A 23,672-nucleotide genomic window follows, 5' to 3' on the forward strand; every position below is an offset into this window, starting at 1 on the left:
CTTTTGGTCAGCGTTCTCCACAAATGAGAAAGAGCGTCACTGCTACCGTTTGTAGGCACTGTGATAAGCGCTGTGTGTACGTAATCTCATTTGATCCTTCCAACAGATTTGAGAACGTATATATTATCTTTTACAGAGGAGGAGACTGCAATTCAAACAGTCCAAGTCATTTGCTAAAGCTGCTAATTGACCTAGGTATCTTCTACTACAATGGGCTGCCTTCCATTTTTAAAGGTCTAGTTTTTCTGAAAAAGTCCTGGCTTTTATATAAGCCAGTTGAGGTCGTCAGATATGATGGTAGGTAGTATTTTGGGCAGGCACAGTCAGCAGGAAGTGTTGCTTTCTTTTGTGGGTGGCCTTGAGAATTGAGAAGAGTAAAGTCTTAGGAATTACACCGGGTTGGTGTGTAACAAAGTAGTCAGCTCCCTGGTCTCATTTAGTGTCCCTTTCCTGGCATTTTGAAACAAACTGTACTTGTTTTGGGATTCAGGAACCTAATAATTTTTAAAACAGCCCTAGATGGGAACTTCCTAAAATGACCCATGAAAAATGATTTGGTAAGCCTTTTTCTTTTAAAATTCAGAAATGTATTTTAGAAAATAGGCTCGTTCTAAGTGTTGAGAAGCTAAGCCATTTCCTAACTTCTACTTGACTTAGAATGAAAGCCTGTTATCTAGCAGAGCTTTTGAGAGGTCCTGGCCTCTGGCTCTTGTTTGAGGGTTGGAGATACAGGGTATGGCTTGGCCTTTTATGTTGGGTAGTGTTCTCTGTCCAGACATCTTAGGGGGTGGGTGTATCACAGGCTGATCGTGTTGCCTTACCCAGTTTCTCTCTGCTGTGTCCTCAGGGCTTTAGGTACAGTAATAGATTATAACCAAGTCTCTTGGTTCTCAAAAACATTTTAGAGTAGTGGGAGAGCATGTAGGAAATTCTTTTTGGTATGGGGATTCCCATACGAAAGTTAAAAAAAATTTTTTCAAGCTCCCATGTGATAGTAAATAAATGTGCTTTTTCTATTCATTGAAATATTATACAGAGTAGCAAAGCTGCTTACTGATTCAATAACATTTTAAAGCAATTGTGTATGTTTTAAAACTAAGAACGACAATATGAATTTTGAAAATAACACCATATATATTGATAAGACAGGTTATGTATTCGTCTTTGTAATACTTTGGGTTTATGTGGAGTCACATTTAGCAGCAACCATCTGGGCCCCCAGGGTGTAGCCTGAACGTTGGTAACCATTTCCAGGAGTCACTGGCCATGAATAAGACTTGTTACCAGGAGGTCTGCCTCCTAAGTCAGCATTTTCCTGGTATGCTTAGCATGCTGACGTGGCTCAGTCACTCTAAAAATACATTATTTCTCTAAATGATTCCAAACATTGAGTTCAATTTAAGAAATTCTTTATATTCTGAATCCCTTTTTAAAAAGTTGCTTACAGACATATCTGTTGTCTACCTTGGTAGCGGTAGCCACAGTGGGGTAAATTCTTGGTTTTGTTTTGTTGTTTGGTTTTTTGTCTTTGAAATGTGGTTTTATGTCTGACATTTTACAAACTCAGTAGAGATGACGATGCTGGCTAAGAAGCTCTGATTTGGTAGCAGATGGACAGATGAGCTGTTTCTCGCTCATGGCACCTCCATGGTACCTCTTTGCATCCCCTGGATGTTGGAAATATGTGATCCTGGCCTCTCTCAAGGCTATGTATGGGAACTCTTTGAGGGCAGGGCTTATATTTCCAGGCTCCTGTGCTAAGTACTGAGGCCACAAATGAGGAAACAGTTTCCTGTTTAAGTATACATGTATCAGTGTCTCCAATCCTCCATTTCTTTTTCTGTAAAATGAGGACAATAATTTTGGCTTCAGAACTGTGATGATTAAATTAACTGTAAACTATATAAAACACATAGCATAGTGTTATGGAAGCGTGGTACCTGGCATAACATTCAGTAAATTTTAACATTTCAGAGCATACAGAAGCATGTTGCCTTCAAAATAAGAGGAAACATGGTTTGTTAGATGTCAGCAGAACCAGTAATTAAGTGCTTATTGTGAATAAAGATGAGATTTGTCTCCTTTCTTCACTAAAGCAACTAATTAAACTTTTAGCTACTCAGATAATTAGCTACTCAGACATGTCTTTTGAAGTAGATCTTGAACTCTCAGGTATAGCCAACTGTAGTCCCTATTGTCCCCTAAATTCAAGGATCAGGAATTTATACTTTGGTTATTCTTAGTGTATCTTTTGATCCTGAAAATCCTTGACATCCATTACCAAAGGTTAGGTCTTCTAGTGCTCTGGGCATGACCCACTTCCTCTTTAAACTTTGCCCACTGGTCTCAGGCTGTTGCGCTGTTTAAGATCCCTTTAGTCCTGCAGCACTTACAGTTTTTAATCACTCATTTGGCACTGATATTTTATCTGGAGTTGTTACTGATCTTTTTACGTGTTCACTGCCGCAATAGCTAGGGCTATACTTTCTTTGTAGACACTGCATATTTTAGTAGAAAAAGCATGGGCTCAGAGTCAGGAAGAACTGGGTGTGATTTCCAACTCATCCAGTTACTAGTTTTGTGGCCTCAGGCAAGTTAAACTCTTGTTTCCTTGTTTGTAAAAGGAAAGGAACTGAGGACTTCCTTCCAAGGTTAATGTGTGGATCATTTAACCAAATAAACATATGATTAGAGTATATCCAATTCCAGTTACTGCGTGCCTGTGTATTGCAGTTGCATCCTTTGAAAGCATTATGCCTTCCTGTCAGTCTTTTCATCCCCATGCCTGGCACAGTCAGTACCTGGAATATACTAACATCTCAGTAAGTGTTGAACGAATGATGAAAGAATGAGAATCCAGGGCTGAAAAGTGCCATTCTTATTCTAAAGGAGCTTCAGTCTGGTAGAAGATTAAAAATGGATAATAAAATTCTTGCTATAGTAGTTGGCATGTAGTGGTTGTCAATATCGTTTCTCAGTGATCAGGACAATCAGTGCTCTGGATGGATACACAGATTGTTAGTATATGCTTAATGTTAGTGGTCTTCTGCCAGATATTTTAACTGGCATTAGAGAGTGACCCAATGAGTTACTATTTATTTGTATGTTTTGGGTGCAAATGGCATTCTTTAAACGTATTGAATTCTGTCTAGGCCATTTTTTTCAAACCCAACCCAAACTCATTGGAAATCCTGTGACAGTTGCCAGATGGGCAGGGAACATTTGAGGAAAAATATTGTTGGGCTAATGTCTTACTTGGAAAAGAGTGTGATTCCTATCCACAGACAGTTATGCAAACCAAGATGGAGTATCAGTGGTATGCTGTTTCTGGAACCCCAAAGTCTGAACCCTAATAGAATAGTTGATTCACAAAAACTCATCTGTTGCCTCCTTTTTCCCTTAGACTATAGAATCTAACTGGCGGTGTGGACGACACAACTTGCAGAGGATTCAGTGCCGCTCTGAAAATAGTAAAGGTGTCTACTGTTTACAGTATGATGATGAAAAAATTATCAGTGGCCTTCGAGATAATTCTATTAAGGTGAATGACTGCATTTTGTATGTATTATTTTTAGAATTGTGGTTACATGTTAGACATTAGATGTAACAGTCTCTCCATTTCCTCCTGATTGGTTTTTATCTGTTCCACTCAATCTTGGCAGCTGTCTGCGTGGTTCTAAAGAACTAGAGCCAGAGCGTTTCCCTCTACTAACACTGGACCCTTGGATTTTCTCGCTTCTTACCCTTCTCTAAGCACATTCACTTTCTGTATTCCGTACTTAGGGGCAAGTAGAAAATATCTCAGTATCCACAGGGCTCTTGATTTCTTGGCTAGCTGGTAAAAGTGTTGCTGACTTGCATATAAATGAAAATCATTACCTTTTATGGTTTCTGTGAAAGGCTCAATTGATAACACAAAAGAATGATAGAGCAATTTATATTGTTTTTATTTACTTTTCAATAGTAGATAAACTGGATCATTTCTCTGTGTTTAATGTTTAATGGCTCTAATAGATTTTGTTTCACATTGTTTGTAGCTTACTTTCTCATATTTAAGACAACATTGTGGGATAATTTTACTTTTAGTTATAATTTACATGCACTTTTTTTGGTGTAAAGTTCCGTGAGTTTTGACAAGCACAAAGAATTGTGCAACCACAACAGTTATTATCAAGATCCAGAATAGTTCCGTCATCTGCCAGATTCCTTTGTCCTGCTGCTTTGCGTTTACCCATTTTTCCCCGGGGTCCTGACAACCACTGATGTTTTTTTCTGTCCCTATAATTTTACCTTTTCAAGAATGTCCTGTAAATGGACTCACACAGTATGTAGCCTTTTGAGTCTGACTTTTTATGCTTAGCATTGTGCATTAGAGATTCTTCTACATTGTTGCACATAACGATAGTTAGTTCCTTTTTATTGGTGAGTAACATTCTGCTTTATGGTTACACCACAGTGTGTTTATCCATTTACCTATTGAAGGACATTTGTGTTTACAGTTTTTCACAATTATGAATAAAGACACTGTAAACATATGCATGCACGTTTTTGCGAGAACGTAAGTTTTCAGTTCACTTGGATAAAAACCTAGGAGTGGGATTGCTAACTGATACGGTAAGTGTACGTTTTACCTGTGAAGAAACGGCCAAGCTGTATTTTCAAGTGGCTATACCATTTTACATTCCCATCAGCGATGTATGAGAATTCCTTTTGTTCTGCATCCTGGTCAGCCCTTGGTAGTCTCAGGGTTTTTTGTTTTTTGTTTTTTTTTTGATATTAGCCATTTGAATAGGTATGTAGACATATCTCATTTTGGTTTAAAGTTACATTTCTCCAGTGATCAGTGATAATGAGCATCTTTTCACATCCTTATTTGCCATCTGTATATTCATTGGTGAAGTTTCTATTCAGATCTTTTGTACAATTTTAAAATGGGTTCTCTGTTTTCATATTATTGGGTTTTGAGAGCTCTATATATATTATGGATACAAGTCCTTTTTTAGATATGTTTTGCAAATATTTTCTTCCATTCTGTGACTTGTGTTTTCACTTTCTCAATGATATCTTAAGTAGAGCAAAAGATTTTAATTTGTCTAGTCTAGTTTGCCAGTGTTTTCTTTTATGCCTCATACTTTTGATGTCATATCTAAGAGTTCTTTCACTGAGCTTTTTGAATCTGTAAACTTGTGTCTTTCACCAGATTTCAGAAGTTTGGGCCGTTATTTATTCAATTTTGTTTCTGCACCAATTTCTTTCTCCTCTCCTTCTGAGACTCTAATTACACAAGTATTAGATCTTTTGATATTGTCTTACTTTTTCCCAATCTTTTTTCCCTCTCTTTTCTGGGTAATCTCTCTTAGCCTGTCTTCAAATTGACTGAATTTTTCATCTGTATTCTGCTATTTTCCCCCATTGAGTGAATTTTAAGATTTCAGATATTATATTTTATAGTTTCTATTTCTCTACTGAGAACTTCTCTCTTTTCATTCATATCAAATGTGTTTATCTTTACTTCATGGAGTATAGTTACAACAACTGCTTTGAAGTCTTTGACCATGACAACATTTGGGTAATCTAGCTTGTCATGTGTTGATTGTCTGTTCCCCTGAGCATTGGTCACTTTTCTTGGCTTTTGAATGTCAAGTAATTTTGGATTGTATCTTGTACATTATGGATGTTGTATTGTAAAGTCTATGGATCCTGTTATAATCCTCTGGAGAATATGTGTGAGTATTTTTTTAAGCAGGTGGTCAGCCTAGTTAGGGGGGTTGGTTCTAATCTCTTTTCTGCTTTTTGCCATGCTACTTTGGGTCTGTCTTGGGCTTGCACTACTCAGAGTTTAGTCTGAGACTTCAGTGGTAGTTTAAATATCAGGGCGCTTTTTCCGGCCTTTGATGTGTTGGCTTAGTCTGTCCTGTGCATGCACTGCTTAAGGGCAAGCCCAAGTCATGTGTTGTGTGGGTTCTCATATACAATTAGGGAAGCCTTTTTCTTTTTTCCAGCTCTTTCCTGTTTTGGATTTCCCTAAGTCTCTACAGCCCACAAGGATCCTTTCTTCATTTTCCTTTGGCCAGAAAAATGGGGTTTCTCTTAGAATTTTAGTTACCTGTTCCACTGCTCTGCATTACATCTCCATGACTGGGCTTGTCCTTTGGATCAAAGCCGTTTGAGAAAAGAGAAAAAGAAAATAGGGTCTTTCGCACATTCTTTGGTCCCCAAAGATTCCTTTTTCAGCCTTTCTGTCCAGAAAGACTGGTTTCTCAGATTGTAGCTGCCTGTGCTGCTGTAGCTTCACTGTGCAGTTCCTTGATCTGGACCTGCCTTTGGGTCAAGACCACAAAAGAAGGAAATGAGAAAACAGAAAGAATGGTAAACTCACCCCATGTGGATCCTGTCTCCAGACTCTTACCCCTTGCTACAATGTATTCAATACGATACTTGCTTTCTCCTGGCTGCCCTTCCCCTCACAGTTTTCAGAGTCCTCAGCTAGTTGTTTTTGTATTTTGTCTAGAGTTTTTAGTTACAATCACCTGGGAAGATAGGTTGTAGTGGGCTTTCTCCCCTTGGCCTTGTTTTCTATATTCTTTTACTTTGGGTGAGTTAAAAGGTATTTTTGCTTGTGTGTTTTTTGTTTTATAAAATAGTGGAATTTCAATAATTCCAATAACTGGGGCAAAAAATCACTGAATTATAGAATATAAAGAAACTGTTTTGTTGGTTTCCTATATGTATTATAGTGTTTCCCAAAAGGTATTCTGTGGATGTGAATCCAAAGGATATTGCTTTGAAGAGTAATTCCCTTCAAAGAAATTTAGAAAACACTGCATGCTGTATCCCTTTCTTAGAAATTTACAGGTTACAGTAGCATATAAAGGCTCTGAGAAGACATACAGTAGAGACACCCAGAGTTTTCCAACTTTGAAAACATATTTGACCACAGAACTCTATTTTTATGTAATATTTATTGATAGTCCTAACCTGTGGCCACAAATATGCTCTTGAAAGTGTTATTATTTAATTTTGGCAGTTCTCCTTTAAGGAGTAGGTAAGAATGGTTTATAATGACCTTGTCAAAGCATGGGCTGGCCATGGGCTTGCATTTCACTTACGCTGGATGTTTCTAAAGAATTCTCTTAATAGAGGCATACCCATGCCTAAATTAGGCCTACACTTGATTTATAAGACACGGAACAATGGAGCAAAAATACGCTTTAGAGAGCTCATCTAGACCAATGGTTGGAAACCTTCTGTACTTCATTCTGCTTCAGTCCTTGATCAGCTCACACTTTCAAAATAGCTGTGGTTCTACTAGGTCAGAAGTTAGAAGCAAGCCTTACTATTATAGAAGGACACTTAACCGTCTGTAGTGCTTGTAATATCTTGGCCATTTGTAGTAAACTTTAGGGACACTGCAAATTGTGATAGTACTTTTACAAGGGAAGAAATAGTTCCATAGACTCTCTTTTTAACAAAACAGTCTTTGAAAAAAATCACTTTCCATCCCCCCATTATTTTGGGACATTATTGAAAACTTGGAAAACACTGGAAAGATCAAAAGAGAGGAGAAAAACGGCATTCAGAGTACAAAGCCAACTATCAACACTTTACTTCCTTTTAATCTTTTTTTTTAAATATACATAATATTTATGTCACTATAGAGATGACTTTTATTCTGATTTTTTTTAAAAAAGTAACTATAATAAAGCAGTGTGTTTTCTCATTAAAAACTCTTCATAATTTACTTTGAAGTTATTCTGAGATGCTGAACATTTTTCATCTTTAAACTTTCATAAACAAATGTAATGGGTTAAGGGATGTGCATTTTTAAAAGCTCTTAATAGATACTGTCACGTTGTTTTCCAGAGGGTGAGCCAACTCTTTTCACAGAGTTTATTTAAAAATCCTCTATATAAAGCTGTTAAGTATAATGGGCACAGTAGTTATGGGGACAAAGTAAACAAAGTAGTGTACCTATTCTGGAAGTCATTCAGTATTGCCTCTTCTTCTCCTCTTGTCATTTACCACCTGTTTGATGTTTACTGCTCTTATTTACTGTAACACAGCTTTGTTTTGTTTTATGATTCAGAAAATAAGGTATGATAAAAACATTGATCAGAATGTGATATACTAAATTACTGTTTGTGTTTGTCTCAATAGATCTGGGATAAAACCAGCTTGGAATGTTTGAAAGTGTTAACAGGACACACGGGCTCTGTCCTTTGTCTCCAGTATGATGAACGTGTCATTGTGACTGGCTCTTCTGACTCTACAGTGAGGTGAGTGATTTGATTTCACTGGCCTGGACTTCTGTACCTTCCACAAGGAGACAGATTCACCTCCTCTTCTGCGATAAAGTACACACATGCTCTGTATATGTTTTTGTATGCTATATTTCAAAACCATTTTTGGTGTAGGTACATTTGAACAAAGTAGGCAGGAAAGCTAACTTTTGTTAAGTAGGTCCTATTCCCATTACCATACATTCTAGAGATGGCAACATGCCTTCCTGTAAAAGCACAGTACCTAACGGTATCAGGGTAGCTTTCTCCTGGGAGACCACGCTCTAGAGGAGAGGGGAAGGAAGCAGGTGTTCTAGGAGTGTGGTGGACAGTAAACTACAAGTACCAAAAGAATCAGAAGCAGAGATTTGCAGCACTTTTTGAGGGACACAAATAATGTGCCCGATATTTTGTATAATGTTATTCTATTGAATTCTCACATCAACCTTTCTAAAGTAAGTAGTATCTTCTTTTTTATAGATGTAGTATTGGGAAATGGAGGCCAGAGCGGTGAATAATTTACTCAGTCACATAGTTAGTTAATTTCGAGCCTTGAATTTATAGCACTCAAGACTATCTTGATATTATGTAGCTTTTCCAGTGATGGAGACACTAGTTTTCAGATGCCACCCCAGGGGCAGAGTGATGAAGGTGGAAGTGGCGGTGTTCTACAGTAGAAGGGAAGCAGTGACTGCTGGTTGGGAATTGAGAGTAGAAAGGAAACATTATTGGGATCTCCTCCTAAACCACTGGGACAAGGATGTTTTTCCATACCAGATGGCTTTGGATTTTGCTGTAGTGATGCGTTCACCAGCGCCTAGAGATAATACAGTAAAGCTTCAGCTGGACTGCTGGTAGCCTGAGGAAGGCATGGCATGGGGAGGAAAGGAAATGCCTCTTCTAGAGTGAGTCAGAGATTTGAAGAGGATTGCTTTACAGGCACACCTAAGAGATTGAAATAGTCACCAGCATGCCTAGTATCCTTTCCCTGACTCAGTGCTTCCAGGCTGCTGCTTCCACGGTAGGTCATGTCTCGGCCTTAGAAGCCTGAGACTCTCTTCGTCTGCTCTGCACGAACTTGTCCCCTTAGGAGATTGGGGTTACAGAAAAGCTATGATGTGAAAGGGCTGCCCCTAAGAAGCCTGTATCTCAAGGGTGAGGCAATTGGAGACATGTGCTTTCCCCGTAAAGCGGTTGGGTAGATAGATGGGTGTGGTGATTGATGAGACCCACAGCCTCCAGTTTGCAGTGGATAAATAATAGACTCAAAAGCTTGTCAGACGTCAAAAACAACCTTAAGCTTGGAACCCAGCCACCAAGCCATCTTCTCTCTGTCATCTCAAACTCACTGCAAAGCCCACTTCCTTGCATCATTTTTTGCCATCAGCACAAGGCCGCAAACACCATCCCTGAATACCTGGGCAGGAGTCAGAATTGGCCTTCTTTTTTTTTTTTTTGCGGTACGTGGGCCTCTCACTGCTGTGGCCTCTCCCGTTGCGGAGCACAGGCTCCGGACGCGCAGGCTCAGCGACCATGGCTCACGGGCCCAGCCGCTCCGCGGCACGTGGGATCTTCCCGGACCGGGGCACGAACCCGTGTCCCCTGCATCGGCAGGCGGGCTCTCAACCACTGCGCCACCAGGGAAGCCCTGGCCTTCTTTTTTGAAACCATCTTACCATTTCTTCACAAATAGAAAAATTGCTTCTGGGGGCTCCTTTTAAGCATGGTGTCAGGTCCCAGTCACCAGATACACGTGAAGTCCACACCTCCCCAGCCTGCTACTAAAAATGGGCCCAGAGCACAGACACAGGAATCTTTTCCTGGTTGTCTCGATAGTTAAGCATTGTGCTTTTCTGTTCTCTAGAGTCTGGGATGTGAACACGGGTGAAGTTCTGAACACGTTGATCCACCACAACGAGGCTGTACTGCACTTACGCTTCAGCAATGGACTGATGGTGACCTGTTCCAAGGACCGCTCCATCGCAGTGTGGGACATGGCTTCTGCCACTGATATCACTTTACGCCGTGTCCTGGTTGGCCACCGTGCTGCTGTCAATGTCGTAGACTTTGACGATAAGTACATAGTGTCTGCCTCTGGGGACAGGACCATCAAAGTAAGTGTGTCTGCAGTCATAACTCTGCTTGTTCCCATCCCTTTTAGAACATAGAGAAAGCAGAGGTGGCTTACACCAACCTCGCATCTGGCAAGATCTTTATTCTCCTCTGCTTGTGCTTATGAGACCTCAAGGCATGCTCATTCTTCATGCTTCTCAAGTCGCAGGCAAGGTCGTAGAAAAGGGTCATGGGGTCCAGACCGAGAGCAGTCCTCTATTTCATGAAAGGACATTGTTGATAACCTTTTTAAAGGGAAGAGAACTAACCTATGGGACATGTACCGTGTGCTGGAAGCTTCCCGTTACTGCCTCAGTCCACCCTCCCAGCACTCTGCTGAGCCACATTTTACAGACGTGGCACAGAGGACTGTGCTGGAGACCACATTAGCTAGTTAGTGCAGAGTTCAGATTTGATTTATTCACCCAGTCTTGAGAGCCTGCCATGCCATAGACCCTGGGCTGGATGCTAGAGATATGACGATGAACAGGACATGTCCCTGCCTCCAAGGAGCTCCACGTGTGGTGTGAGGCAGACGTGTGAAAAGCACTTGTAGTCTAGGGTGATCCATCGGGTATGGTGAATGCAGTGCTGGTTCCAATGTACATGTTAACTTACTCAAATTTTAGCTTTCCTTATATTTTTATAACAGCCTTATTGAGATATAATTCACATACCATAAGATTCATCATTTGAAAGCATACCATTCAGTGGTTTCGTATATTCACAGTGTTGTATGGTCATCACTAGTTTCAGAACATCTTTATCACCCTCTGAAAAAACCTCATACCCATTAGCAGTCAACCCCTATTCTCTCCCCCCAGTCCCTGGCAATCAGTAATCCACTTTCTATGGATTTGCCTATTTGAGACTTTTCAGATAAATGTTATCATATATATGTGGCCTTTTGTGTCTGGCTTCTTTCACTTAGTGTAGTGTTTTCAAGGGTCATCCATGTACTTTGTAGCATGAATCAGACTTCATTCCTTCTGATGACTAGAAAAATTCTGTGTGTGGATGCACCACATTTTGTTTATCCGTTCGTCAGTTCACGGACATTTTGATTGTTTGCACATTCTATCTGTTATATATAATGCTGCCATAAATATTTGTGTACAGATGTTTGCGTGTACGTATACTTTTAATTCTCTTGGGATGGTAACTCTGTGTTGAACATCTTCAGGAATTGCCAAACTGTTTTCCAAAATAGCTTCACCATTTAACAATCTCGCCAGCAGCGTATGGGCTCAGAAACCTTCCTTTTATGACCCGTACTGGCCAGCATGCTAGTATCTAGCCCCACAGATCACAGACTAGATAGCATCAGACTTTTAGATTTGAGAGAGTCTGGAAGCTGAAAAACTAGGATTTTTGGCACCTCACCAGTCAGTCACACCAATTTGTACGAGACCAGTGCCTGGAAGTCAAGAGGGTTTGGGCCTTTGTACAAAACAGATGTTAGGGCTTCCCTGGTGGCGCAGTGGTTGAGGTTCCGCCTGCCGATTCAGGGGACACGGGTTTGTGCCCTGGTCCAGGAAGATCCCGCATGCTGCGGAGCGGCTGGGCCCGTGAGCCATGGTCGCTGAGCCTGCGCGTCCGGAGCCTGTGCTCTGCAGCGGGAGGAGCCACAACAGTGGGAGGCCCGCGTACCACAAAAAAAAAAAACAAAAAACAGATGTTGCAGAATATCAGCCCAGATATTTCTCCATATCCTTGCCAGCCCTTGTTAGTATGTGTGTGTGTGTGTGTGTGTGTGTGTGTGTGTGTGTGTTTGTTATAGCCATCCTGGTAGGTTTTTAGTGATGTCTCTGCAGTTTTTCTTTCGATTTCCCTAATGACCAGTGATGTTGAGCATCATGTGTTTATTGGCCATTTTTATAACTTGCTTGAAGAGACATCTACTTAAATCTTTTGCTCTTTTCAAAACTTAGATTATTTGTCTCTTTATTATTTAGTTGCAAAAGTTCTTTACATGTTCTGGTTACAAGTCCCTTATCAGATAAATGATTTGCAAATATATTCTTCCTGTGGGTTGTCTTTTCACTTTCTTGATGGTGTCCTTTGAAACACAAATAGTTTTAACTTTGTTGAAGTCAAGTTCATCAATTTTTTTTGTTACTTGTGCTTTTATTATCATATCTAAGAAACAGTTGCCTAATACAAGGTCACAAAGATTTACTCTTATGTTTTCTTCTGAGAGTTACAGTTTCAGCTGCTACGTTTAGATCATTGATCCATGTTGAATTAAATTTTTGTATACAGTGTGACACAGGGATCCAACTTCATCCTTCTGCCTCTGGATATCTGGTTGTCCCATTCAACTACAAATGCAGCTAATAAAAGAATTCAGGGAACATTGGTTACTTTGTGTCTCCTTATTTGGCTGGTATTAAGTGTGTCTGTGGACATCTAAGTCTTGCAGACAGCTTCACAAAAGAGGGGTTATTTATTCCACATACATAATATTAGGAGTGATGTGTCAAAACAAATGGAGCTATTCGAGAAACTATGCTGGAAAGGAAGAGGATGCAAAAGGTGAAGCCCTTTCACGTCAGTTACATTGGGTTTGACGTGTCACCTGGCCTAAAAACATAAAATCTGGCCCAGACCCTTCCCTCTAGGCAAATGAATGTCTGAACCATCCAGGAGATGTTCTCTTTGTGAAGATCTCAAGGTTTGGAGACTTCACAAATTCCCTCTGTATTTCATTCCAGTTTTATCACTCAGCAGCTAAGGAAATGTTATGCTATCCAATCTGTTCCCCAACCTCCCCAGCGTATTTCATAATCAAGTACTGTGGTCCTTCTTAGAAGTTCTGATTTTTTTTTAGAGGTACATTGTGCAAGGGCTTTTCTGCATTTATTCTTAAATACATTGCTAATTTGTTGTTCAGGTCTGGAGCACGAGCACCTGTGAATTTGTTCGTACTCTGAATGGGCACAAGCGAGGCATTGCCTGTCTCCAGTACAGGGATCGGCTGGTGGTTAGTGGATCATCGGATAATACCATAAGGTGGGTAGAAGTTGGTGTGGTGACAGAATGGGCTCATTTTTGCCATAATGTTGACTTATCTCCAGTCCTGATGCTCAAAAGACTCAGTTTTGGGGGCTGCTTCAGATAAGAAAACTTTAGGTAACTTTTATTTATCTCTCTGGTTCTGCATACTAAAGTGGGTAAATTGTGTGTGCCCTGAGTATTCTTCCAAGATTCCCCCAGTGCACAAGGTTTTATAACCTCAACTCCACCCAAGATCACTTAATACCGTAGTGCCTCAGAACAGAGGATGCTCCAGCCTGATGCTCTCCTTTCCCTTACCAGTGAGCTCCTGCCTCTCTCCCTAACAGAGGGCAGTGTACTTTATTTCTCTCTCCCAACACTGTCATCAATTCCTGTTTGGTCATTTATCTTATCTCCCTTTTTTCTTCCCAACACTCATTGTCCTTGCTTTCTAATAAATATGAATGTCTTTAAGCACTTTTTATCTTATAAAGAACTTCCCTTAAATATCTACTTAATTACCCCAAGTCATTTTTCCAACTGTCCCAACATATTCTAGTAGCTTTTTTATAATCCAATTGCCTGTTTGGGCAAAATAAGGATTGGGTTCAAGATTATTTTTTTAGAAAAAGAAAGAAAGAAAGCAAACACAATGTAGCTTTAACTGCCAAAAGTTTTCTTTATCATTTTAAGTCTTAAGGTATCATAAAAGTCAGTTGAGAACTTGAATCTTGGTTCTGTTGCATTCTTTATGCTTGGTATTACTTAATATTTCGGCAATAAACAATTCTTAACTTCCTCATTGGAACCTCCGAGCTTCTACAAAATAATAATGTGTACTGCTGAATAGTTTATGGAAGAGAACCACTTTGGAGTTATAGTGGCAGTGTTCTCTTCACAGTAGATTAGAGAAGCCATCATCACTGACACTGATGAGAACATTTGCTGAGGATAGAATATTCATTGGATGTATGATAGGTACTAGTGGGGAGGCTAAGAAAATGTCATTATAGAATTAATTTGCTAACTTTGTTTTGTACATGTTAGTTTGCTGTGGTTTCTTTTTTGCAAATAATGTAGTTAAATCAGTGATCATTTTTAAAAAATCTCTTTCCAGAATTGTTACATAAATCATATACAGAGAAAAAGGCTGGATGGTAGTCACTGGGTTTATATTTCTAAGACACTGCATATGCCTAATGAGAGGCTCCCACTCTGACCTTGTAATACTGTATCTAGGAAGGGGAATCCCTAAGCCTCCTCAGGAGAGGGAGACCATTGTGCTGGTCCACCAGTTCTAACCTTGGTGGTGGAAGCCTAACCCCCTGGGCCGTATTTATTATCTTCCCCACACCTACATCCTTTTTCTTCTTTACGGCCTGCAATCCCTGTCTCCCCCCCAGAATTCTTCCTAGACCATTTGGCTACTTGGTTTCATCAACTCAGACATCAAGAGCATGCCTACAAACTAAATGTAATTGAAATTTCTTTGTTGGTATTATTTAAATAATAACAACATGCATGTGATTTTTAAAAGTTTCAAACTATGTAAAAGGAAATAAAATGAAAAGCAAGCCTTTCTCCCAAGTTAGTTCTTAAAAAACACATGAATGGTACAAAGATACACACATATCTTCACATGTGTATAATGTGAACTGGGAGTGAGATAGAAATAAAGATTCCCAGGGTAGAGAAGATCACGTATGGATAGTTTGAATCATGCATAGGAAGTTGATTCACAGAAATCTGTTTTTCATTCAAGACTGTGGGATATTGAATGTGGCGCCTGTTTAAGAGTCCTAGAGGGACATGAAGAATTGGTCCGATGCATCCGGTTTGATAACAAGAGGATTGTCAGTGGGGCCTATGATGGGTACGTGTTTCAAATTTTCAAATGCACGGCCATAACTATATGAAGAGGAAAAATAAGTACTGCATGTTAAGCAGCTGTGTATGTGCTAGGTCCCATGCTAGGTATTTCTTATGTAATGGCGGATGGCAGGTATTACTATACCACTTGATCAAGTGGGGACACTGAGACCCAGAAGGATGAATTAATAAGCTTATGCTTTTAACCATTATTGTAAACTCAGGGAGTAGCTAGTTCCTTGTCCCAGCACTAAATTAATCCAGGCTTTTTTTTTTTTTTTTTTTTTTTGGTGAGTTCAATGATAAATTTCTTTTCCCCTTCTGGTGAATTGAACACATCCTCTTTAAAAAGCCTCATGACTTTTAAAATGAGCAAATGGCAACCGTAAACCTTTCAAGATGACCTTATATATACTTCACAGACGGGTTAGTTGGTCTGTTCATACTCCTATTATTAACTTTCAGCATTTGCTTAGTTTGGAGAAAGGTATCCTTGGAATTTCACAGAGAGCCCTAGCTTCTGTCAGCAGCACCTACTCAGCCCTAGAGAGTTTCCTGATTAATGAATTTGGTGACATAGATTATCAAGTCAGGAATTGAATTTAGATAATGTGAAGTTGTTTTCTTGTCTCCCTTCAAGCAATATTTCTTCACAATTTCAGCAGTTCTGAGAATGTGTAGGTCCTTATTTTTTCCAAATCAAGTGTAATTGGTTTAAATACCTTGTCAAAACATCAGCAGGTTCCCCCTTAGCTTTTAAAATAGGCAGTTCGAATGCACTCCTTTCTGTCGAGGAAATGCTTGAGAATATATAAAATGTTGACTTTTCCACTAATTGTGATTTCATTTTCCTTTCTAGGAAAATCAAAGTTTGGGACTTGCAGGCTGCTCTCGACCCCCGAGCCCCAGCTAGCACGTTGTGTCTGCGCACATTGGTGGTATGTGGTCTGTTGAAAGGGAAGTGCTTCCCTGTGCTGGCGGTTGGCCACCTGCAGATAGAGCTCCCTGAGCCTATCACTGGAAAGCTTCTGTACCTCACAGCATGCCTTCTGAGAAATGCGCTGTTCTGTTAATTTTGTTTATTAGTCAAAATCAGAGAATATTTGACATTCATATTTCTGTGAGCTCTTCTATAAAGAGTATTAACACAACTTAAAATATGAAAGCAGGCTTCCTCATTTGTAGGTGGACTGGTTTCCTCCTAGAACATAAAGTATTTCCTGTCTGCAAGTTTGGGAGATTTCCTAATATGGGTATCTGTGGTTGTGTTGTGTTTTATAACTCAGCACGTTTTTGTACTATTATGGTGGACTTTCCCCTCGATCTGTATTCTACGGATTATTGCTTGGCATATAGGAATACTTTATTTTTATATATTAATCTTGCTTTCCCAACTTTACCAAGCTCATCATTTCTAAGTCGGTTTACTTTTGTGTTTTTGAGGAGACAGTTGTTTGAAAATATTGATAGAGTTTTCTTATTTTCAGTAGTTTTACCTTCTATTTTTTCTCTCCTTTCATTGACTAGAAGAACATGCAGAACTTGAGTCAGGGCCATTCTTGTTTTCTTCTTGATTTTAATAGGAAGACTTCTGGTATTTCACCATTAATTTTGATGTTAGCTGTGGTTGGAGATAGATACGCTTGGTGGTGTTAAAAACACTATTCTTCTGGTCCTAGTTCTTACAGTGTATCAAGAATGGGTATTAAATATTGTTGCTTACCTTCTTAAGACCCTTTGTAAGATGATCACGTAGTTTTTCTTCTTTGACATATTAATGGGCCAGGATCTAGGACAGAAAGTTAAATTAAAGAAAAAGCCTAGAAGGGAAGGCAGAATCTGTATTCCTAGGGTGAAGGACAAAGCTCAATAAAGCTCTGGAAAGTTATTTAGGAAGCCTGGATAAGGAGCTGTATTTTCAGCCTGTGCCAACTCCCTGGTAGTGAGATAGGAGGGATTGTAAAGAATTTGTTTTATGCATAAAGCTGTTATGTTTCACAGGAACATTCTGGACGTGTGTTTCGGCTACAGTTTGATGAATTTCAGATCATCAGCAGCTCCCATGATGACACAATTTTGATTTGGGATTTCTTAAATGTGCCTCCCAGTGCCCAGAATGAGACGCGTTCTCCCTCCAGAACATACACTTACATCTCCAGATAACAGTCTGCACTTTACCTGTTTCAGGTGAGTACTTCCCCCACTTTTAATTTTGCTGATTGAATTCACCTTCCCTTTGGGGAAATTTTATGGTTTGGATTCCTTTCTCAGTAATAGGAACATTAGATGCATCACCTTTGCAGAGTTCTAGCATAAGGCTAGATCTTTATGGTCACATCAAAATAAGATATAAATCGGAATCCTGCTTATTGTGGGTTTTCATATTGGTAGACACCATGGTTCCTGTTTTTTAAAACTTTTCCCAGGTCATACCAATTTAGTACCAGTAAAGTCCTCCAAATTCTGTTTTGCGGTGCAAGGATCTCCTTTTTCTCTTTCTTTCCTGTCTTTCAGTTCTATCTTTTATTTTTTTAAAAATCACCATCAGGCAAACACTTAAAACTACCTCCCCTCCCCAACCCCCCATTACAATCCACCCACCACCACCATTCCCTGGGGTAGGAATCAAAGAAGGGTGTTTGTTGAGAGAGCCCCTAAAACTCGTTCTTCATCCATTAGACACAACAGGTACCCTGGAAGCCAAGTCCTTTGCTCCGGTAACAGGAAGACTTAGGGCCATAATAACATTGATGATGGCATGTTTTGATTACTAAGGGTGTCCAGGTAGAGGATGAGAAGCCTTACTTGGCAGTGTCCTCGGGACTGATGACCATGTTCATCTGGAGCAGTATTCCCAACTCTTGAGAATTTTGCGAGGGGGCCTGTGAATTCTGTGCACATTAAACTTTGTAGACTGAATAAATAATGTTTGTGCATATTTGTACTGTCATGTATATATGTATGTAAAGACTGTGTTAATAAAATTCATATTTATGTAAAAACATTACTTAATGCTTAGTAGCTTTTTGTCATTGTATATTTTCCTGTTCATTGAATATTAAAAATGTAAAGAAAGTCCATGTGTAGAATCGTGAAATTTTTTGGGTGAAAAGATAGGGAATCACTGCTTTCTAGATCACTAAGTTGACATCTTTTCAGATACTCCTTATTTCTGCTCCAGGAAGTTTATCTTATTCAGGGTCGGCAGGCTACAGCTGGAGGCCAAATTTGACCCACTGCCTTATTTTTTTTTATCCTTACCATAGTAATCTAAGAATAGTTTTTTACACTTTTAAATACTTTGAACCAATTAAAAGAAGAATATTATTTTAGAACATGTGAAAATTATATAAAATTCAAATTCCAGTGCCCATAAATAGTTTTATTGGAACACAGCCACAGCTCATCTGTTTATGTATTGTCTGTGGCTGGTTTCGTGCTTCAGTGGCAGAGCTGAGTAGTTGCAAAAGAGACTGTGTGGCCTAAAATACGTACAATCTGGCCCATTAAGAAGAAGCATGCGGACCTCTGGTCTTGCCCCTGTTCCACCTATTAGTGATAAACCAAGGATCTGCATCAGGAATGGCAAATGCATTGTTTCTTCATGCCAGCTCAGCTTGATCCGTAGTGACTGGCTGGTGTACTGCCTTTGGAAGGATGATGGGAGCCCACGTGGACCCAGAAGGCCTAAGTGCCTCGGTGGCTTGGCTGTGCCTCCCTGGCTATAGGATCTGAGCCACAGTAGTGACCTGTAAGCCACATACATAGTTGCCGTTCCTGGTCTCAACTGTGTTCATACTGGCTCTTGTGACAGTGGCCATCTCCCTTGCTGCTTTCTCTCTGGATAGATTCTTCACAAGTCAGTTGAGAAATTCACATGGCAGAATTTTTACGTTTATTGAATTATAGGAAATTACAGAGGAAGAAGGCAAGGATCTCTTTTTTGGGGGGTGGGGTGGCGCTGCATTTGATCTTCGTTGCGGTGCGTGGGCTTCTCATTGCGGTGGCTTCTCTTGTTGCGGAGCACAGGCTCTAGGCGCGTGGGCTTCAGTAGTTGTGGCTTATCTAGAGTGCAGGCTCAGCAGTTGTGGCGCACGGGCTTAGTTGCTCCGCGGCCTGTGGGATCCTCCTGGACCAGGGCTCAAACCCGCGTCCCCTGCATTGGCAGGTGGATTCGTAACCACTGCGCCACCAGGGAAGCCCGGCAAGGATTTTTTGAGTGATTGCTCTTCCCCGCCTCAACCTCCCTTCGCCCCAAACCAAAGAAATACGTAAGGAAGGAGGAAGGGACCCAAATGAAAACTGATTTCCTCCTTCCTGGTCTCTTCTTCTCCCTCTTCAGCCCACCCTTCATCCTGTTACCAACTGTGGTCATCTTAGCCCTGCCTCTCCTCTTCACTAGCTTCCTTTTGTTTTCAGGAGCAAGGCTTAGCTAAGATTAGCTAACAGAAATTTCAATATCTAGCTCTTACCTTCTGTCCTCTCTACCCTCCCCCGCCCCAGCCTTGCATTCTTCCCTCCCAAAAATCCAGGGCTCCAACCAGACTGAATTCTGTTTAATTTCCCTAATTACACTTCAGTAGTACAGACCTCTGCCACCTCCCTCCCCTTGCTTGTGTTGTTAGGGTTTTGTGGATACCACCACACCCCCACTCCTTTACTTCATCTGACTTAATTTATTATTTGGTATTGAAATAATTTGCATGCCTGTCTCTCTTACAAAGCGTGGAGCTCCTTTTATTTCGGAGCCCCAGTATCTAATAGAGCACACAGTGTATTATGAGTGCTTGTTGACATTTGTTGGTCAAGTGGCACCCGGGGCCAACATGACATCTCTGTGCTCTTTCTCGGGCCAACAAGAATTTGCCCGTAAGTAAATATGTGCGACACTGCAGTGTATTCATACACCCTCCGCAACCATCAGGATAATAGCTCAGCAAGAAATTGGAGTGAGTTGTCTAAAGTGGCCCAGCCAAGTGCGAGACACATTCCTTACGTGTAGACAGGCACCTAGAGGCGCGCATCTCCCTCTGCCCTGCCCCCTTCACCTTCGCTAAGCCCCATTGCTGTTTTTGAATCAATTTTATTGAGGTATGATTTTTGTAAAACAGATTGTACCCATTTAAATTATACTGTTTTGTGACAAGTTTTTACGAATATATACACCCCTGCAATTTCCTCCACACTCCAGGTAAGAATATTTCTATCACCCCCCAGAAGTTCCCTTGTGTCCTCTTTGTAGTCAGAGCCTGATCCCATCACAGCCTTAGCAAACACTGACCCGCTTCCTTTCACTAGATTAGTTTACATTTTCTACAGCTGCACTGTCCACTTTGTGATGTTTTTTAAAAAATTTTATTTATTTAGTTAATTTATTTTTGGCTGTGTTGGGTCTTCGTTGCTGTGCGTGAGCTTTCTCTAGTTGCAGTGAGCCAGGGTTGCTCTTCACTGCGGTGCGTGGGCTTCTCACTGGTGGCTTCTCTTGTTGCGGAGAACAGGCTCTAGGCACACGGGCTTCAGTAGTTGTAGCACATGGGCTTAGTTGCTCTGCGGCATGTGGGATCTTCCCGGACCAGGTATCAAACCCGTGTCCCCTGCATTGCCGGGTATATTCTTAACCACTGCGCCACCAGGGAAGTCCCTGCACTGTCCACTTTGATAGTCACGAGCCGTATGTGGCTGTTAAGCTCATGAAATGTGTCCGGTTTGATTTAGGAACTGAACTTTTAATTATATTTGAATTGAATTGAATTGGATTTTTAATTGTATTTAATTGTACTTCACTTAAACTTAAATAGCTACATGTAGCGGGCTTCCCTGGTAGTGCAGTGGTTGGGAGTCCGCCTGCCAGAGCAGGGGACGTGGGTTCGAGCCCTGGTCCGGGAAGATCCCACGTGCCATGGAGCAGCTGGGCCTGTGCGCCACGGCTGCTGGGCTTGCGCTCTGGAGCCCGCGAGCTGCGGCTGCTGGGCCTGCGTACCACAACTGCTGAAGCCTGTGCACCTGGAACCTGTGCTCCGCAGCGGGAGAGGCCACCATAGTGAGGGAGCCCGCGTGCAGCAATGGAGACCCAACACAGCCAAAAATTTTTTTAAATAAAATATAAAAAAATAAATAGCTACGTGTAGCTAGTGACTACCGTGTTTGGATCAGCATCGTTGTAAGAGTTTTATACGCTTAGGTTTTACATTTAGGTCTTTGATCCGTTTAGAATTAATTTTGTGTATGGTGTTTTTTATACAGCCTTCTAGCTCCAGCTCTTTTGGGTTAAAAGACTGTCCTCTTCCCATCGAATTGTTATAGCACTCTGTCAAAAACTCAATTGACCACTTGTTTGTTATACATTTTCTGGCCTCTATTCTGTTCTGTGATCTATGGCTATCCTTTTGCCAATACCACGCTGTGTAATAAGTCAGTTTTAAAAAAATTGTTTTGACTCTTCTTGGTCCTCTTGGTTCTCATACTCATTTTTGAATGAAATCGTCAAATTCTATGAAGATTATGGGATTATGATCAGGACTGCATTGACTCTAAAGGTCACCTTGGGGAGAATTTCCATCTTTAACAAATGCTGAGTCTTCTGATCCATAAACCCAGTATATCTCTTTACTACTTAGGTCTTCTTCAGTTTCTCTTCAGCAGCGTTTTGCAGTTTTTAGTGTAGAAGTCTTGTACACCTTTTGTTAAGTTTATTCTGTTCTTCCTTTTTTATTTTCTGAGCTATACGTTCTCTCTGCATTGCTTTGACTATATCCCAATGCTTCTGCTTTTATTTTCCCACACAGATAAATAGATAAAATAGAACACAGACAACTACAATTGTGGCTGAGCTTCTGGAATGGATAGGGTCAGGGGAGTAGGTATATCATACAACAACTTAAGTATACCTCTTTTGTAGTTTGGATATGTGTTTGTGTCTTTCCACTGTTAAAGAAGCACATGATAAAATCCAAGACATCTGTAGTATGTTTTCTCCCCCTCTGGCGAATTTGATAGATGAATTATAGAACATAGTAAACTTTCACAAATTGGACAACTTTTATATACTACTTTAAAATGCCGTGAAATTAGATTCCTTTGATTGAGAGATGAAATGATCACCAATGCCGTTTCTCTCATTGGCTGTGGTGGAAAGGAAACTGTAGTGTTACTTCTTCCAGGCCCTCCTCTCGCCCCCTTTTTGGGAAACTAAGAACAACTGCCTTGTTATGATCCACAATTATAAATCAGTGGAAAAATCTTATCTGCTTTTTAAGCAGCACAAGCAATGAAACCTCAAATGTGTTTGTCTCTTCAAAGTGAATTACTTTTGACAACCTTGGCAGTCAACTTTATAGATTTTATTGCTCTTTTCCAAATTCTTTTCATTTATTGTAACATGAAAAAAATTATTACCATGTGATGCTGTAAAATTTATGCATAATAAGAAACACTACCCTAATGATGATTTAACCTTGCAGTAAAATATTTACCCCTAAAATATAAGGTAGGAGTATTTCTATGTCGAGAAATTTAGCAATAGATTTTTTTGCTGAGTCATTTTTTTAAAAAGAATTACTAACTCCCAAGAGCTATGTATACAGTAGCTCTCTTTTTTATTATGAGACAATATAAGAGCACTATTAGGAAATTAGTAAAAAGTAGATAACTCCTCTTCTTGGTTCACCATTATTAACTCCTTTGTATGTAGCCTTTCAGGCTTTTAAAAATTATGGTTGATAACTGTGCTTTTTTTTTTTTTCTTTATTGCGAAATTGTTGCCTGTCAGTAATGTCACTATTTGTCTAAATGATTGTTCCTAATGGCAAAATCATGTTTGATTGTTTGGATATGCACCTGTTACATATTTATATCCCCCCCCCCAGCTTTTAATTATTATAAACCACATTGCCATGATTCTTTCAGCTTAATCTTTGCCCAACCTTTTATTACCTTTGGATAGAATTCTAGAAATGTCTGCATTGTCTAGGTTGAAAGCTATGATGTGTAAAGAGGTTTGATACTTAGGAGTTGTGTTACCCTCCAGAAGAGTTACATCAGTTGACGTTCCCACCAGCAGCGTTTCAGAGTGCTGACTTCTTATCTCTGGGTGTTAATATTTTTAAAATAATTCAAATACTCTTACATATCCTTCATGGGAAAACAGTGGCAGATGAAATTGTGAATCTGTCTTGCGTTCATTTGGAAGCTTATTAGGATTCTTGTGAAGTTAGGATTTTGTGGAAATTAACAGCCTTTTAGGAAAATTGCCTTTAAAAATATATATACAAGCTTTAAAAGCAAAACAAAACCAAACAACCACCCCCACCCCGACCCTTTCTTTTTCTCCCTCTCTTTTTGGCCATAGAATTTTAGACCTAAAGGTGACTTAGATCTTCCAGGCCAATGGTTTAGTGCAGTGTTTGGAAAGGGTTG

General features: G+C 40.1%; 1 protein-coding gene across 5 annotated transcripts in view; it reads left to right on the top strand.

Annotated features, from left to right (window-relative positions):
• Window positions 1-23,672, top strand: part of FBXW11 (F-box and WD repeat domain containing 11) — a 129,547-nt gene that overhangs the window by 102,327 nt on the left and 3,548 nt on the right. For all 5 annotated transcript variants that reach the window (XM_024753351.1, XM_024753352.1, XM_024753353.1 and 2 more), the window contains 7 exons: window positions 3,404-3,541; window positions 8,158-8,276; window positions 10,144-10,393; window positions 13,285-13,403; window positions 15,151-15,261; window positions 16,117-16,195; window positions 17,259-17,444. In XM_024753351.1, coding sequence (XP_024609119.1) covers window positions 3,404-3,541; window positions 8,158-8,276; window positions 10,144-10,393; window positions 13,285-13,403; window positions 15,151-15,261; window positions 16,117-16,195; window positions 17,259-17,420 — 978 coding nt within the window. In that variant the 3' untranslated portion in view covers window positions 17,421-17,444. The remainder of the gene's footprint in view (window positions 1-3,403; window positions 3,542-8,157; window positions 8,277-10,143; window positions 10,394-13,284; window positions 13,404-15,150; window positions 15,262-16,116; window positions 16,196-17,258; window positions 17,445-23,672) is intronic.

The sequence above is a fragment of the Neophocaena asiaeorientalis genome, unplaced genomic scaffold (genome assembly GCF_003031525.2).
Source record: "Neophocaena asiaeorientalis asiaeorientalis breed wild unplaced genomic scaffold, Neophocaena_asiaeorientalis_V1.1 scaffold268, whole genome shotgun sequence".
Taxonomy (NCBI): Eukaryota; Metazoa; Chordata; class Mammalia; order Artiodactyla; family Phocoenidae; genus Neophocaena; species Neophocaena asiaeorientalis.